Raw genomic sequence first — 15,509 nt, forward strand, 5'->3', positions numbered from 1 at the left:
TTGATAATAAAATATATGACACATCGTTTCTGTTCCAAGAAGTACTTGATATGCTCAACGACGACGATGATTTAAAACCGGCGGGGTTCAACGCATTTCTTTCAAAAGAGACTGTTAAAAATGGTGGGGACGGAGAGGAAACGCGCTCGTATTTCGACTCGGCACGTTCCTTCGCGGCAAAATCGAGTTCTGCCTACACTTTCTCTTCGAGGAGTATATAGTTTTTCCTTCAGTCGGATCGTTCAGTATACTACCAATCGGGTCCCGCGTATAATGAAGTTCTTCGTATGATCATCTCGGAAATGCGGGCGAAAACATGTGCTTTATAAATTAGAAGTTTTAAAATTAAAAAATTTCGCGAACCGGGTCTTTAATTATTAAATATGAAAGAATAAGATTAAAACAATTAAAGTTCTTTTTCATCATGGATTTATCAATACAAAGTTGTTATCGAAGATTTCTCTTTTTAGCGATTCTTTGCGAATTTTTCCTTCTCTCAAAAGTTTCTTCCGGTAGGTGTTAAAAAATTAATTTTAAATAATTTATCTCATAATGATAATTGTATATAACTATATAAATTTAAAAAAAATGATTAATTTTATGTGACCCGAAAAAAAAACTTTCTTGGTATTCTTGTGGATCGCGACTGCAACTGTTGAACGCGAACCAGAGAAACAGCATTGACCCAAATTTCCGTGTGCTGCGATAATCTCAATATGAATGACCACATCACGTAATACGAAGCTCACGTTTTTTTCCTTTTTATTATCAATTTATGAGTTAATTCTCCTAAACATAGCACGTAATCTCAATTTGTTGATGACACTTTTTTCGTTTTAAATAAAGAAATTCAATCCGAGCTTACCACATTTAACTTAACAATTACAACATTCTTGTTATATACGGGTTTAGAACGATTATCGACTTTCCATTGTAACATATCCGGAATACTTTAGTAAACTGGTAATTCTCGATTCTTTTAAACGATAATTTCGTCAGTTCTTATAGATTAAGATAAAAAAAAATTAACCAGATTTTTTCGTTATTTGGGTCTTAGTCGTACACCTTGGAAATGTGCAAATTACAAGATTTAGATTTTTTTTGAGTCGTTTGCTCTAGAAATTTTCGTACCGGTTTGTTCGGCTATAATGATTGATTATTACGTTGTAAAGTTTAATGAATTCAGGGGATTTTGTTCAAAAGGTATTAATTTATCATGGGTTTTTTATTGTTTAGATCCGGGATATAAGGCTGAAAAGCAACGATATGATGGTTGGTTTAATAATGTTGCACATCCTAATTGGGGTTCAACAAGTAAGTAAAACAAATTTTTTATTTATTTTAAATTTGCAAGTTTTAAAATGTAATTGAAAAAAATTGTTCCAACTGTTACATACAAAGCTACAACAAAGCTTACTTACAAAGCATGTCAGAAAGGACGGAAGATGCACAAAAGATATAAAATATGGTGGTTTACTCAGCATGATTCATACCAAGGGACTGGTTGAGGAATTTAAGAGATGCAGGGTCATTGTTAAACATATTTATTTATTTGGCTTATTTAATTATTGGGCATGATTAATTGGACCGCGTTATACATCACTTGACTAAGTGAAAGACCTAAAATACTATTTGTTCTAAAGGATAAAGCTAAGCGTTAATCACGTTTTTTTTATGCACTAAAACTAGAACTAACACAAGACCTAGAAGTAGAATCATGCGGGTTTAGCCGCCTTGAGAGACGTGGGACTAAATCCGAATGTTTCTAGTTCTCGGTCTAGTGTTAGTTCTAGTGGCAGTGGTAGGTAGCGCTAGTTAGCATAAGATATTACTATGTTGTATATTTTTATTGAACTAAATCTAGAACGAGAACTAGAAACATTCAGGAGTCGTGAAAAAACTTTCAGTTGTAAATGTCAACTTTAATTTTATTATTAGATTCGTAATCTTTATAAAATAACCTTTAAGTGAGTCCAAACTTGACGCATTTATCTCAAAAAACTAAAAAGTTCGAACTTTCAACTTTTAATTTTGGCATATTTGTCAACTTCATAAAAAATCCTTTAAAATGAGTCCAAACTCGACATATTTACCTTTAATATTAATTGAAATACAATCACTTCCGGTTTGAAACGTCAATGTCAATTTTGACATATTTGTCATCTTCATTGAAAAACCTTTAAAATGAGTCCAAAGATGACGCACTTATCTCAAAAAACAAAAAAGTTAGAATAAAAAACATTAAACCTGAAGTTAGCAACAATAAAGATAGCAATTTAATATTTAAATATTAATACCAACCTTAATTTTTTATTTTTTTTATTATATTTTTGTTTTTGTGACAGATATTAAGACATTTTATAAATATTAAGAATATGTCAAAATGACATTAACAATTCAAACCGGAAGTTGCTTATATCTCGAGTAATATTGGAATTAAACCTATCATGTTTGGACTTATTTTAAAGGATTTTTCACGACGATTACAAATATGTCAAAATTGACGTTGACATTCTTAACCGGAAGTTGACCATAACTTCATTAATATTGAAGATAAATATGTCGTGTTTGTACTCATTTTAAAGGATTTTTAATGAAGATTAAAAATATGTCAAAATTGAGGTTGACATTTTAAATCTGAAGTTAGTTATCATATAATAGAAGTTTTATAACTGAAGTTAATCTAGTATTAGTCACTTTTCCGCACTTTCTTTTTATTTTTAACGTGTTTTTTGGGTTATTTTACATTGATTAAAAAAATTATCGAACCATTTTAAACCACATGATGATTCTTGAATTTTTCCAAAGTTTCTTAATATGAACAAAATAAATATGTTCCATAACGAACATCGGTTGAACCTAAAATGCAATCTTCACATCGACAAGTCTTCGTGTTCATGAATTATTTAATCGTTCCTGGCAATATTTCTTTTCTTAAAATAGAGTGTTCTTAAATTTTAACACTTCGTCCTTAATTTCATTTTACAACTTTTTAAACTTTAATTTGTAAGTTAATTTCTCAACATTATTCATTTGTCGCTTAGTCAAGTGATACATAAGGCGGTCCAATTATAAGTTGACATAATTTTTGACGTGTTTATGTGAAGTCAATTTTGAGATATTAGCTGTAATATTGATAAAGATTTATAAGATTTTATTCAAAATTGTTATTAAGGTCAAATTGTAATGGCAAGGTTAGAATTTCCACCTAGAGACGATAATTCTCGAAATAACAAACTTCCATCCTGCGAAAATGGGGCTTTAAATCCCTATTTGACAATTTTGACAATTTATTAGTACGTTTTTCTAGAGCTAAACACTTTTTAATGAGTTTTCTTAGTTTCTGAATTTATTGTTATCTATTCTCCATTATTATCGTCATCATTTCTAGCTTCTAAGCGATCATTTTTATTTCCATCACTCTCACCATCAAAACATAACAGAACGATGCTGCTATCTTTATAATTGTTTTCTCTTTTGGTAATCAGTATGGTAGATTAGTATTTCCAGTCAATCAAGTTTAATTCAGGAACATTCTAATTTATTATTGACAAATTCGTGTCTTAATTCCAGAACTCATTAATTAGAATGCTACCAACACTTTCTACTCATTTTCACTGCTACCAACAAGGATCATCAAAGCAGCCCACCTCTTAGCCCCATCTGGATAAATCGTTGTTATCTATTAGATAATATTCTGGACTATTCTGCACTTACATTTAAACGTATTAAGGCAATCCACTTGGTAGACTTCAACTACAAAGGTTTTCGTATTCAGTGATTAATTAAACAAAGTAACTGCTCACAATCGTATCACTGACTATGCTAAGCGCGAATGTTGAATTGATATCGATCAGCAAACCCTCATCTGTTGGTACCTCATTCTTCAAGCAATTCTGCAATTTTTAAACTTTTGTACAAAATAAAGTAGTCATCCTGGAAGTTTATAATTTGGTATAACATATCCTTAAATGTCCCTTTATAACCATAACAAGTTTCGTTTCTTAAATCTTGTCCGTTTTGGAGAAACATTTATTTTCATTAATTTCACTTTGAATCGGTGATTTTAACATAATCTCAAACGTAACCTTAGTGGTCATCCTAGAAGCTTGTAAATTTATATATATACCCTAATCTCAAACGTTCTTTTAGAATCCCAACAAGTTTCATTTCTTAATTCCAAACCGTTTTGAAGAAAAAATTTATTTCTTTAACCAGTTTTTCAACAAAGGTCAAATTAAATCTATGTTTTTAAAATTTTATATAAAATAAAGTAGTCATCCTGGAAGCTTATAAAGTGGTATAACACAACCTTAAATGTTCCTTTAGAACCTCAAAAAGTTTCATTTCTTAATTCTTAACCGTTTTGGAGAAAACAATTTTTTCATTGATTTCACTTCCCATAGTCATTAAATTAAGTCGGTGATTTTTTGAAATTCTTATTCTAAGAACTAATCATATGAGAAACTTAAAATTTTGTATAATTTATGAATAAAAGTTGTTTTGATACCTCAAAAAGATTCATTTCTAATTTTCTAGTTGTTTGGAGAAAACACTTCTTATTTATCTTTAATCGATTTTCAACAAACCTCATATTTACTCTACGATTTTTTAAATTTTATTCAAGCAGTGACCACCTTGGAAACTTATAATTTGTTATAACATAACCCTCAACATTCTAAAACATTTTCATTCATGTCGTTTGTCTCTATCAATTTTAGTTCTTGTGTTATTCTCGATTTCAATGAGAAACATCCACTTTGAGATTTTTGAGTGATTTTTCCATGGTATCCAGGAAATAGTATGAGCTAGGTTAAAAGTTGTTAGGAATAATGTTTTTGGTTCATTATGAGTTATGCTCATACATAATACGTTTCTTCCCCATCGATTTAATTTTGGGGTAATGATCGATTTTAGTAATAAAAGTCTGTTTTCATCTGAAATGTTGTCAGTATTTGCTTTGTACCTAAAAAATGGACATATTTAGGTTAAAATTGATTATGGATATATATTTTTGGACTCATTCTAAACAACTTTAATCCATGCTTCTTTTCTCTATTACTTTTAGTTTTTGAGTTATTCTCGGCATCAGTGACAAGCATAGTTTTCTTTAAGATTTTGAGGATTTTTACTTTATATCTACAGAATGGTCATAGTTAGGTTAAAATTGATGATGAATATATATTTTTTGACTTCTTTTAAACAACTTTAATCCATGCATCTTTTCTCTATTCCTTTTAGTTTTTAAATTATTCTCGGTTTCAAGGAGAAACTTAGTTTTCTTTAAGATTTTGAGGGTTTTTGTTTTATACCTACAAAGTAGTCACTCTTAAGTTAAAATAGATATTGGATACATATTCTTGAGCTCATTTTAAACATCTTTAATTCATACTATTTTTCTCTATTCCTTTTAGTTTTTGAGTTATTCTCGGTTTCAATGACAAACATCTTTTTCTTTAAGATTTTGAGGATTTTTGCTTTATATCTACAAAATGGTCATACTTAGGTTAAAATTGATGATGAATATATATTTTTTGGCTCCTTTTAAACAACTTTAATCCATGCTGCTTTTCTCTATTCCTTTTAGATTTTAAGTTATTCTCAGTTTCAATGAGAAATACTGTTTTTTTTTGACATTTTGAAGATTTCTCGCCTTATACCTACAAAATAGTCCTTCTTAGGTTAAAATTGATTATGGATATATATTCTTGAGCTCATTTTAAACAACTTTAATTCTTGCTACTTTTCTCTATTCCTTTTAGTTTTTGAGTTATTCTCGGTTTCAATGACAGACATCGTTTTCTTTAAGATTTTGAGGATTTTTTGCCTTATACCTACAAAATGGTCATTCTTAAGTTAAAATAGATTTTGGATATGTATTCTTGACCTATTTTAAACAACTTTAATTGATGCTACTTTTCTCTATTCCTTTTAGTTTTTGAATTATTCTCGGCATCAATGACAAACATCGTTTTCTTTGAAATTTTGAGGATTTTTGCTTTATATCTACAGAATGGTCATAGTTAGGTTAAAATTGATGATGAATATATATTTTTTGACTTCTTTTAAACAACTTTAATCCATGCATCTTTTCTCTATTCCTTTTAGTTTTTAAATTATTCTCGGTTTCAAGGAGAAACTTAGTTTTCTTTAAGATTTTGAGGGTTTTTGTTTTATACCTACAAAGTAGTCACTCTTAAGTTAAAATAGATATTGGATACATATTCTTGAGCTCATTTTAAACATCTTTAATTCATACTATTTTTCTCTATTCCTTTTAGTTTTTGAGTTATTCTCGGTTTCAATGACAAACATCTTTTTCTTTAAGATTTTGAGGATTTTTGCTTTATATCTACAAAATGGTCATACTTAGGTTAAAATTGATGATGAATATATATTTTTTGGCTCCTTTTAAACAACTTTAATCCATGCTGCTTTTCTCTATTCCTTTTAGATTTTAAGTTATTCTCAGTTTCAATGAGAAATACTGTTTTTTTTTTGACATTTTGAAGACTTCTCGCCTTATACCTACAAAATAGTCATTCTTAGGTTAAAATTGATTACGGATATATATTCTTGAGCTCATTTTAAACAACTTTAATTCATGCTACTTTTCTCTATTCCTTTTAGTTTTTGAATTATTCTCGGCATCAATGACAAACATCGTTTTCTTTGAAATTTTGAGGATTTTTGCTTTATATCTACAGAATGGTCATAGTTAGGTTAAAATTGATGATGAATATATATTTTTTGACTTCTTTTAAACAACTTTAATCCATGCATCTTTTCTCTATTCCTTTTAGTTTTTAAATTATTCTCGGTTTCAAGGAGAAACTTAGTTTTCTTTAAGATTTTGAGGGTTTTTGTTTTATACCTACAAAGTAGTCACTCTTAAGTTAAAATAGATATTGGATACATATTCTTGAGCTCATTTTAAACAACTTTAATTCATACTATTTTTCTCTATTCCTTTTAGTTTTTGAGTTATTCTCGGTTTCAATGACAAACATCTTTTTCTTTAAGATTTTGAGGATTTTTGCTTTATATCTACAAAATGGTCATACTTAGGTTAAAATTGATGATGAATATATATTTTTTGGCTCCTTTTAAACAACTTTAATCCATGCTGCTTTTCTCTATTCCTTTTAGATTTTAAGTTATTCTCAGTTTCAATGAGAAATACTGTTTTTTTTTGACATTTTGAAGACTTCTCGCCTTATACCTACAAAATAGTCATTCTTAGGTTAAAATTTATTACGGATATATATTCTTGAGCTCATTTTAAACAACTTTAATTCATGCTACTTTTCTCTATTCCTTTTAGTTTTTGAATTATTCTCGGCATCAATGACAAACATCGTTTTCTTTGAAATTTTGAGGATTTTTGCTTTATATCTACAGAATGGTCATAGTTAGGTTAAAATTGATGATGAATTTTTTTTTTGACTTCTTTTAAACAACTTTAATCCATGCATCGTTTCTCTATTCCTTTTAGTTTTTAAATTATTCTCGGTTTCAAGGAGAAACTTAGTTTTCTTTAAGATTTTGAGGGTTTTTGTTTTATACCTACAAAGTAGTCACTCTTAAGTTAAAATAGATATTGGATATATATTCTTGAGCTCATTTTAAACAACTTTAATTCATACTATTTTTCTCTATTCCTTTTAGTTTTTGAGTTATTCTCGGTTTCAATGACAAACATCCTTTTCTTTAAGATTTTGAGGATTTTTGCTTAATATCTACAAAATGGTCATACTTAGGTTAAAATTGATGATGAATATATATTTTTTGGCTCCTTTTAAACAACTTTAATCCATGCTGCTTTTCTCTATTCCTTTTAGATTTTAAGTTATTCTCAGTTTCAATGAGAAATACTGTTTTTTTTTGACATTTTGAAGACTTCTCGCCTTATACCTACAAAATAGTCATTCTTAGGTTAAAATTGATTACGGATATATATTCTTGAGCTCATTTTAAACAACTTTAATTCATGCTACTTTTCTCTATTCCTTTTAGTTTTTGAATTATTCTCGGCATCAATGACAAACATCGTTTTCTTTGAAATTTTGAGGATTTTTGCTTTATATCTACAGAATGGTCATAGTTAGGTTAAAATTGATGATGAATATATATTTTTTGACTTCTTTTAAACAACTTTAATCCATGCATCTTTTCTCTATTCCTTTTAGTTTTTAAATTATTCTCGGTTTCAAGGAGAAACATCGTTTTCTTTATGATTTTGAGGATTTTTGCTTTATACCTACCAAGTAGTCACTCTTAAGTTAAAATAGATATTGGATATATATTCTTGAGCTCATTTTAAACAACTTTAATCCATGCTACTTTTCTCTATTTCTCTTAGTTTTAAAGTTATTCTCGGATTCAATGACAAACATCGTTTTCTTTATGATTTTGAGGATTTTTGCTTTATACCTACCAAGTAGTCACTCTTAAGTTAAAATAGATATTGGATATATATTCTTGAGCTCATTTTAAACAACTTTAATCCATGCTACTTTTCTCTATTTCTCTTAGTTTTAAAGTTATTCTCGGATTCAATGACAAACATCGTTTTCTTTATGATTTTGAGGATTTTTGCTTTATACCTACCAAGTAGTCACTTTTAAGTTAAAATAGATATTGGATACATATTCTTGAGCTCATTTTAAACAACTTTAATCCATGCTACTTTTCTCTATTTCTCTTAGTTTTAAAGTTATTCTCGGATTCAATGACAAACATCGTTTTCTTTATGATTTTGAGGATTTTTGCTTTATACCTACCAAGTAGTCACTCTTAAGTTAAAATAGATATTGGATATATATTCTTGAGCTCATTTTAAACAACTTTAATCCATGCTACTTTTCTCTATTTCTCTTAGTTTTAATGTTATTCTCAGATTCAATGACAAACATCGTTTTCTTTATGTTTTTGAGCAATTTTGCTTTATACCTACAAAATAGTCATTCTTAAGTTAAAATTAATTATAAATATCAATTTTTGAGGTCATTTTAAACAATTTTAATAAATCCTACTTTTCTCTATTCCTCTCAGTTTTTGAGATATTCTCGATTTTAAAACAAAGATCGTTTTCTTTGAGATTTCGGCGATTTTTACATCCTACCTAAGAAATGGTTAGAATTAGGTTCGAGACAGTTATAAATTATATTTTTTTGATTTGGAAAGTTTATTGATCCCAGAATAACAGAAAAAAATACTTGAGTTATTGCTCTGTATATCAATTAAAAATGAATTCATCATTTAACTAGAATAGAAAAGCTAATTGAAACAAACCAACATTAACAAAATGATTTATGAGCATTCATTATGTAATTTGCGGCATTTGTGGTTTAACCCAATAAATTAAATGATTTAATCATTATTTATACTCATTTAATAAGTTAATTGCAAAAATAAGTTACGCTAATAATCCATAATTGGTTAACTTGCTGCAAATCTTTTATTAAAATCACGCGTTTGAATTATAAAAGTCATTTTTAAATTTCAAATTCGACCAGAAGAACTACATATATCGGTAAAGAGCAAGAAATAAAAAACTGAAGCGATCGTGGCAAAAATATCTATTGGTCAATGATGTCAGCGGACGAGTAAATACTTTCAATCAGACTCAATTAGCTTCTTGAACACCTGACATAAAATACAATTCTTGTTAATGTTAAAGAAGATACCCGATGTTTTACATTTTTAGTTTAAAGAAAACAAAGGATCATTACACAAAGAAACAACTTTAAGCAAAAAATTATTATTAGATGACCTCGTTTGTTTAACATCATTTATTTTTTTTTCTCTTTGGGTTGATTGTTATCAATAAATTATAGCGTTAAGAAATGATTTATGGTTTAAATTATTTTGTTGATGTTTTTAGATAGTCATCTTATTCGTAAAGCATCATCGGCTTATTCTGATGGAGTTTATATGATGGCTGGTCAAGATCGACCGAGTACAAGAAAACTAAGTCGGTTATTTATGCGTGGTGCGGACGGTTTAGCATCTTTAAACAATAAAACCGCCCTTTTAGCGTTTTTCGGTCAATTGGTCACGTCGGAAATTGTTATGGCCAGTGAAAGCGGTTGCCCAATCGAAATGCACAACATCGAAGTGGAAAAATGCGATCATATGTACGATAAACAATGCGATGGAAACAAACATATCCCTTTTCATCGTGCCGCTTATGATAGAAAAACTGGGCAAAGTCCAAATAGTCCAAGGGAGCAAGTAAGAAAAATTTAAATTTAATTTTCTTTAAACTTAATTTGGATTTTTTTAAATTTGCAGTTGAATCAAGTTACAAGTTGGATAGATGGTAGTTTCATATATAGTACAAGTGAACCTTGGGTAAATACGATGAGATCATTTTCAAATGGGACCTTTAGACCGGAGAATGCCGGAAATATGCCGCAAAGAAACTCGATGAGGATCCCGTTGTTTAACAATCCAGTTCCAGAACAGATGCGCATGTCCAATTCGGAAACGTTATTTCGTAAGTTTCGCCTTGCTTTCGCATAAAACTAATTATACCATTTTCGAATCACTCAAAGCAATTCGCCGGTTGAACGAAGAGCAGCCGATTATATCTCAGAGTGTTGCAAATACTACTTTACACTCCTTTCACTTTTTAATCAATAGTAAAACAACCGAGCATTTAATTCTTTGAAATCCGTTTAGTTCATGGTGAATGTAGATTATTTATTGAAAATGAGGATTTCCTCAAGGAATTTATTATTTATATACTTGGGTTGTTTATGTATTTAAATTGCTAATTCACTTTTTAATGTCTACGTTTAATTAACTCCTATTAATTTTTCATTTTCAAAGTAGAGCAAATTCTTAACATTTATTTTCTTATTTATTATTTCATATTAGATCTAGAAACATTCCTGTGTAGCCGTCTTAAGAGAAGCACGGCTTAACCCGAATCTTTCTACTTCTAGATCTAGTGTTAGTTCTAACGCTAGTGTTAGCTGAAGGTTTAGTTGTTATTCAGCCTTAGATTGTTGTTTATTTCTTATTGAACTAAAACTAGAACTAGCACTAGACCTAGATCTAGAAACATTCGGATTTAGCCGGACGTCTCTCAAGACGGCTAAACCCGAATGATTCTAGTTCTAGGTCTTGTGTTAGTTCTAGTGATAATGATAGTGTAAAACTAGAACTAACACTAGACCGATAACTGGAAACATTCGGATTTAGCCGCACGTCTCTCAAGACGGTTAAACCCGAATGATTCTAGTTCTAGGTCTTGTGTTAGTTCTAGTGATAGTGCTAGTGTAAAACTAGAATTAACACTAGACCTAGAACTAGAAACATTCGGATTTAGCCGCACGTCTCTCAAGACGGCTAAACCCGAAAGATTCTAGTTCTAGGTCTTGTTTTAGTGATAGTGCTAGTGTAAAACTAGAATTAACACTAGACCTAGAACTAGAAACATTCGGATTTAGCCGCACGTCTCTCAAGACGGCTAAACCCGAATGATTCTAGTTCTAGGTCTTGTGTTAGTTCTAGTGATAATGACAGTGTAAAACTAGAACTAACACTAGACCTACAACTAGAAACATTCGGATTTAGCCGCACGTCTCTCAAGACGGCTAAACCCGAATGATTCTAGTTCTACGTCTTGTGTTAGTTCTAGTGATAATGATAGTGTAAAACTAGAATTAACACTAGACCTAGAACTAGAAACATTCGGATTTAGCCACACGTCTCTCAAGACGGCTAAACCCGAATGATTCTAGTTCTAGGTCTTGTGTTAGTTCTAGTGATAATGATAGTGTAAAACTAGAACTAACACTAGACCGATAACTAGAAACATTCGGATTTAGCCGCACGTCTCTCAAGACGGCTAAACCCGAATGATTCTAGTTCTAAGTCTTGTGTTAGTTTTAGTGATAGTGCTAGTGTAAAACTAGAATTAACACTAGACCTAGAACTAGAAACATTCGGATTTAGCCGCACGTCTCTCAAAACAGCTAAACCCGAATGATTCTAGTTCTAGGTCTTCTGTTAGTTCTAGTGATAATGCTACTTAAAACTAGAACTAACACTAGACCTAGAACTAGAAACATTCGGATTTAGCCGGACGTCTCTCAAGACGGCTAAACCCGAATGATTGTAGTTCTAGGTCTTGTGTTAGTTCTAGTGATAATGATAGTGTAAAACTAGAACTAACACTAGACCGATAACTAGAAACATTCGGATTTAGCCGCACGTCTCTCAAGACGGCTAAACCCGAATGATAGTAGTTCTATGTCTTGTGTTAGTTTTAGTGATAGTGCTAGTGTAAAACTAGAATTAACACTAGACCTAGAAGTAGAAACATTCGGATTTAGCCGCACGTCTCTCAAGACAGCTAAACCCAAATGATTCTAATTCTAGATCTAGTGTTAGTTCTAGTTTTACACTAGCACTATCATTAGAACTAACACAAGACCTAGAACTAGAAACATTCGAAACTTTCTAGTTCTAGGTTTAGTGTTTGTTCTAGTTTTAATTGTTATTCAGCGTTAGATTGTGTGAAAACGCACGCAAAACCCTATCACTTTCTAGTTCTACGTCTAGAGTTAGTTCTAGTTTTAGTTCAATAGTTTTACTTGAATTTTTGTCTAATTTTGTGTCTAATTCGAGCTAAGTAGAGCTATTGACTACTTTAATCTGGTGAGCTTCGTATTGTCCATCACCTATACCAGGAAATAATGTGGGAAAATGGTTTTGTCATCACTTATTTTTCTGGATAATCACTTCTTTTGGAAATTCTTGCAAATTTTGAGGTTGACCAGAATTTCTGACCATCTTAGTTGGAGTTATATCGTATTCCACATCATTTACATCATCGAACCGAGGAAAAAAATGTTTTTGTTGTTTCGTATTTCTCTAGAAACAGGGTTTTCTTATTTTTTTACAAATTTCGAGTTGAACAGAATTTTTGATCAATTTAGTTTGACTTGTATTCTAGTATTCATTATCTTACTTGAAATAAGGAATTAATTCAAAAGCACTTCATCAAAGCCTAACCTTACTAACTTTACTAACTTTAAAAAGTTTATCTAAGTCTAAAATTATGACCGAAACGCTAAAAATCAAACAAACTAACGTTGAAGAACACAGATGACTTGAACTAACAATGATGCGTTAGATTGTTGTATATTTCATATTGAACTAAAACTAGAACCAACGCTAGACCTAGATCTAGAAACATTCGGATTTAGCCGCACGTCTCTCAAGACGGCTAAACCTGAATGATTCTAGTTCTAGGTCTTATGTTAGTTCTAGTGATAATGCTAGTATAAAACTAGAACTAATACTAGACGGAGAACTAGATACATTTGGATTTAGCCGCACGTCCCTCAAGACACTAATGTTAGCTCACGACTAAACCCTAATGTTAGTTCTAGTTTTAATTGTTATTCAGCGTTAGATTGTGTGAAGACGCACACCAAAACCCTATCACTTTCTAGTTCTACGTCTAGAGTTAGTTCTAGTTTTAGTTCAATAGTTTTACTTAAATTTTTGCAAATTCGAGCTAAGTAGAGGTTTTGACTAATTTAATCTGGTGTGCTTCGTATTCATCACCTATACCAGGAAATAATGAGAGAAAATGATTTTGTAATGTTTTATTTTTCTGGATAATCACTTCTTCTGGAAATTCTTGCAAATTTAGAGGTTGAGCAGAATTTCTGACCAATTTAGTTTGACCTGCATTCTACTCTTCATCATTATGAAACAGCAAATGTAGACAAAAAAAATCTTTTGCCACTTCCTATTTCCTTTTGAAAACCAGTTTTCATTGAATTCTAGCAAATTTCGAATTGAACAGAAGTTGTGATTCATTTAATTTAAATTGCATCGTATTCCTCATCGTTTATATCATTAAAGAGAGAAAAAAAAATATTTTTGTCGTGTTGTACTTCTCTAAAAACAGGTCTTTCTTATATTTCTCCTATATTTCTCTCTTTCAGTTGAGCAGATTTTCTGATCAATTTAGTTTGACTTGCATTGTAATCATCATTATCTTAAAACAGCAAATATAGATCTGATTAATTTTATTTAAATTGCATCGTATTCCTCATCATTTATAGATACAAATTCAGAAAGAAAATTATTTCTGCCACTGTTTATTTCTCTAGTGATGTGGTTTTCTTGTACTTCTACTATCCTATCGGTGCCAAAAATCAAAACCCCTCACTTTAGAGATCGATATCTTCGCAATCCCTCGAAAAAAAGAAATTGCGTTAAAGTATGTTGTAATCACTGAACATTTCTACATAATATATGTTAATTTAAACTTTTCGAATCTGCGGTTTTCTTTTTATCGCGAGTTTAATGAACTTTGTCCACTTTGGGGTTTTTTTGACTATATGACGTAAAAATTTCAATTTTGAACAGCTGGTAGCCGGATGTGTTCTTAATGAGGAGCATATTTTATTTTTGCAGTATTCTATATAAGAAAAGATGGTGCGTTCTAAACAGTACGTCGCGCCTTTATCTTACCTATATAAAAAAGAAAAGGCGCGACGTCCTGTCTCTGGAACACATACTCTTTTCTGATTGGATTTATCGGTCCCTTGACTTTTGGCACCGATAGTAGTCGAGTTTGAAGTGCATCGTATGCCTTATTGCCTATAGCAACAAATAGAGAAAGAAAATTATTATTGTCATTTTTATTTTGTAGAAACTATTTTTTGGGTATATTTGTAGTTTTCAGGTTGGACAGAAATTTTGATCAACTTCATTTGAGCTACATCGTATTCCTCATACTCATAACTCATGCTAAACCTGAGTATTTCTAGTTCTAGGTCTAGTGTTAGTTCTAGTTTTAGCTGTTATTCAGCGTTAGATTGTTGTATATTTTTCATTGAACTAAAACAAAACCTAGAACTAGAAACATTCGTAATTTCATTTATGCGATAAAGCAGTCCTCTTGGATTCTATCGTGCTTGGAATAAATATTATATGTACAGGGTGATTTTCAACTTATACTCATAAACTTGGGGAATTATTCCTCAACACTAATAATGACTACTGTCCGTGCAAAAAGTCAAGGCCCCTCAGTTTAGAGATCGATATCTTCGCAACCCCAAAAAAAATTGCGGCAAAGTATATTTTAATCACTGAACATTTCTACGTAACATATGTTAATTTGAAAATTTTTGGATCTGCGTTTTTTTTTTTATCGCGAGTTAAATGAAAAAGATACCCTATTTTTTACGGTGTCGGCAAGTTTATCCGCTTTGCGATTTTTTTTCACAAAAACTATATGATGAAAAAATTTCAATTTTAAACAGGTGGTAGCCTGATGTGTACTTAATGAGGGGCGTATTTTATTCTTTCGGTATTCCACATAGTTTCGCGGAAATTTCGCTTTTTAGTATGACGCCGTTATGTCGAAAACGGCTCTGTGGATTTCATCGCGGATTTGACCAAAATATGTCAAATAATTGCGTTTATCGGATACCATTATCAGTTTTTCAAAATTATGCCTCTCTAATTCTTTT

General features: G+C 30.6%; 1 protein-coding gene across 1 annotated transcript in view; it reads left to right on the plus strand.

Annotated features, from left to right (window-relative positions):
• Positions 1-224: 224 nt before the first annotated feature.
• Positions 225-15,509, plus strand: part of LOC111429313 (dual oxidase) — a 32,908-nt gene continuing 17,623 nt past the window's right edge. Inside the window, exons 1-4 of the mRNA XM_023065191.2 lie at positions 225-512; positions 1,237-1,314; positions 9,887-10,236; positions 10,297-10,501. Coding sequence (XP_022920959.2) covers positions 425-512; positions 1,237-1,314; positions 9,887-10,236; positions 10,297-10,501 — 721 coding nt within the window. The 5' untranslated portion in view covers positions 225-424. The remainder of the gene's footprint in view (positions 513-1,236; positions 1,315-9,886; positions 10,237-10,296; positions 10,502-15,509) is intronic.

The sequence above is a fragment of the Onthophagus taurus genome, chromosome 1, assembly GCF_036711975.1.
Source record: "Onthophagus taurus isolate NC chromosome 1, IU_Otau_3.0, whole genome shotgun sequence".
Taxonomy (NCBI): domain Eukaryota; kingdom Metazoa; phylum Arthropoda; class Insecta; order Coleoptera; family Scarabaeidae; genus Onthophagus; species Onthophagus taurus.